Here is a 2,164-nt window from a genome sequence, read left to right as displayed (position 1 = left end):
ACTTTATGTCATAAGGTAAGTGAGATTTTTCATTTGCTAGTAGTAAAACAATTTGGCCTTGTGAGGACTTGTTTATTTTTATTTTTGAGACAGAGTCTCACTCTGTCGCCTGGGCTAGAGTGCTGTGACGTCAGCCTAGCTCACAGCAACCTCAAACTCCTGAGCTCAAGCATTCCTCCTGCCTCAACCTCCCTAGTAGCTGGGACTACAGGCACTTGCCACCATGCCCGGCTAATTTTTTGTTTCTATCTTTAGTTGTCCTGCTAATTTTTTCTATTTTTAGTATTTTTTTATTTTTAGGTCTCACTCTTGCTCAGGCTGATCTTGAACTCCTGACAGCAAGGGATCCTCCCTCCTCGGCCTCCCATAGTGCTAGGATTATAAGCATGAGCCACCACACCTGGCCGCAAGGACTTGTTTAGAATCATAGATGTATGTGACCGAATGCTTAAGCAAACCTTTTACGATAGTATAGGGGAAAAAATGAAAAAGAATTCTTCTCAATAAATAGTACTAAATCATGCTTTATAATCCAATTATTGGAATTACTAAACTTTTAATGACTTGTTACTGAAAAGCTTAACCATTTCTCTCTCTTTTGGTTTTATTTTAGTTTTAATTGACAGTAATAATTGTGTATATTTATGAGGTACACTGTGCCATTTCCACACATCAATACATGTATACATTATGGAATGATCAAATTAGGCTAATTAACATACCCCTCACCACAGATAATTACTGTTTCTTTATGGTGAGAACATTTAAAATCCATTCTATTAGCTATTTTAAAATATACAATACATTATTATTAACCATAGTCACCATGTTGTGATCACCAGAACCTATTCCTCCTGTGTAACTGAATCTTGGCACCCTTTGACCAACATCTCTCCTGTCTTCATCCGTGCCCCCTCTATTCCTCCCAGCCTCTGATAGTAACCGTGATTCAATTCTCTACTTCTGTGAGTTCAGCTTCGTTAGATTCCACACATAAGTGAGATTGTGTGGTGTTTGTCTCTCTGTGCCCAGCTTATTTCACTTAGCATAACTTCCTCTAGATCCATCCATGTTGTACACGGAATTTCCTGCTTTTTAAAGGCTAAATATTATTCCATTACGTATTTATACGATATTTTAAAAATCCATTCGTGGGCACTTCAGCTGTTTCCATGTCTTGGCTGTTGCGAATAGCGCTGCAGTGACTGTGGGCGTGCAGACATCTCTGACACTCCGACTGCAGTTCCTTTGGCTCTATACCCAGAAGAAGAACTGGCCAGTCAACTATTTCTCTTAATTCCACTATAAACTTTCTCCCCTCAACAAAATGAAGTTTATATCATCAACCAAATGTTCTCAGAGAAAGCCTCTAAAAGTAGCTATTTGTACGGTAAATGTTATCGTAGTTATCAGAGTAAAGCAAGAGCCTTGTGACAAATCTACTGTTCATTTTACTATTCCATTTTATCTAAAATTTTTTTGCCTTTTATTCCTAAGGGATGAGAGTCCAATGAAAGCAAACTTCCTCCAAAACATGGTAGAGGACAGAACAGAATCCGCGTTGTCATATTACGAGTTCCTTTTGCATATACAGCAGCAAGTGAATAAATGAAGAAGTTTGACTTAGTTATTTCTAAGAAATGTCTTGATAATGCAGAATACCTAGGAATGTGTAATACCTTCCTTTTCTATTAAGTTGGACTTAATGTGATAATTACAATGTTCTCACTGTGATTTCAACAAACTATAGCAAATAAAGAACCACAGCAGAGAATCAACATGCAACTCTGAAATACTGTATTTTTCAAATCAAAATATATCTACATATGATTGATACCTTTTTTCCTTTGCTGCCAATTATGTTTGAGTTATTATGGATTAAAATAAGATAAAACAATATTGCAGAGGTAAAGTACGTTTTGTAAAATAAAGACTTCTGTGTTTCACATGTATATTTCTCATTTTTTATTTTTCTGAATTTTTGGCTGCTACATTTAAAACCTCACAAGACTGAGTGTTGCAGGGAAGTTACAAATCCATTGATCTTTTTAAAAATCAAAAAAATTCAGAAGTAAATAGAATATATGAAAACTAGAATTCATTCCCACACCTTTTTTTCTTTTCTAAGGAAGGAAAAGTATTATCATGTTAACTAAAACTAGAG

At 35.7% G+C, this 2,164-nt stretch overlaps 1 protein-coding gene across 1 annotated transcript in view; it reads left to right on the top strand.

Moving 5' to 3' along the window:
• Positions 1 to 1,943, top strand: part of SEC24A (SEC24 family member A) — a 92,193-nt gene extending 90,250 nt beyond the window's left edge. Inside the window, exon 15 of the mRNA XM_012651306.1 lies at positions 1,334 to 1,943. Coding sequence (XP_012506760.1) covers positions 1,334 to 1,612 — 279 coding nt within the window. The 3' untranslated portion in view covers positions 1,613 to 1,943. The remainder of the gene's footprint in view (positions 1 to 1,333) is intronic.
• Positions 1,944 to 2,164: the final 221 nt, after the last annotated feature.

This window comes from Propithecus coquereli, unplaced genomic scaffold, assembly GCF_000956105.1.
Source record: "Propithecus coquereli isolate 6110/MARCELLA unplaced genomic scaffold, Pcoq_1.0 Scaffold353, whole genome shotgun sequence".
NCBI lineage: Eukaryota > Metazoa > Chordata > Mammalia > Primates > Indriidae > Propithecus > Propithecus coquereli.
The sequence above is the reverse complement of the archived record's forward strand: the minus strand, read 5'-3'. Positions and strand labels throughout refer to the sequence as shown.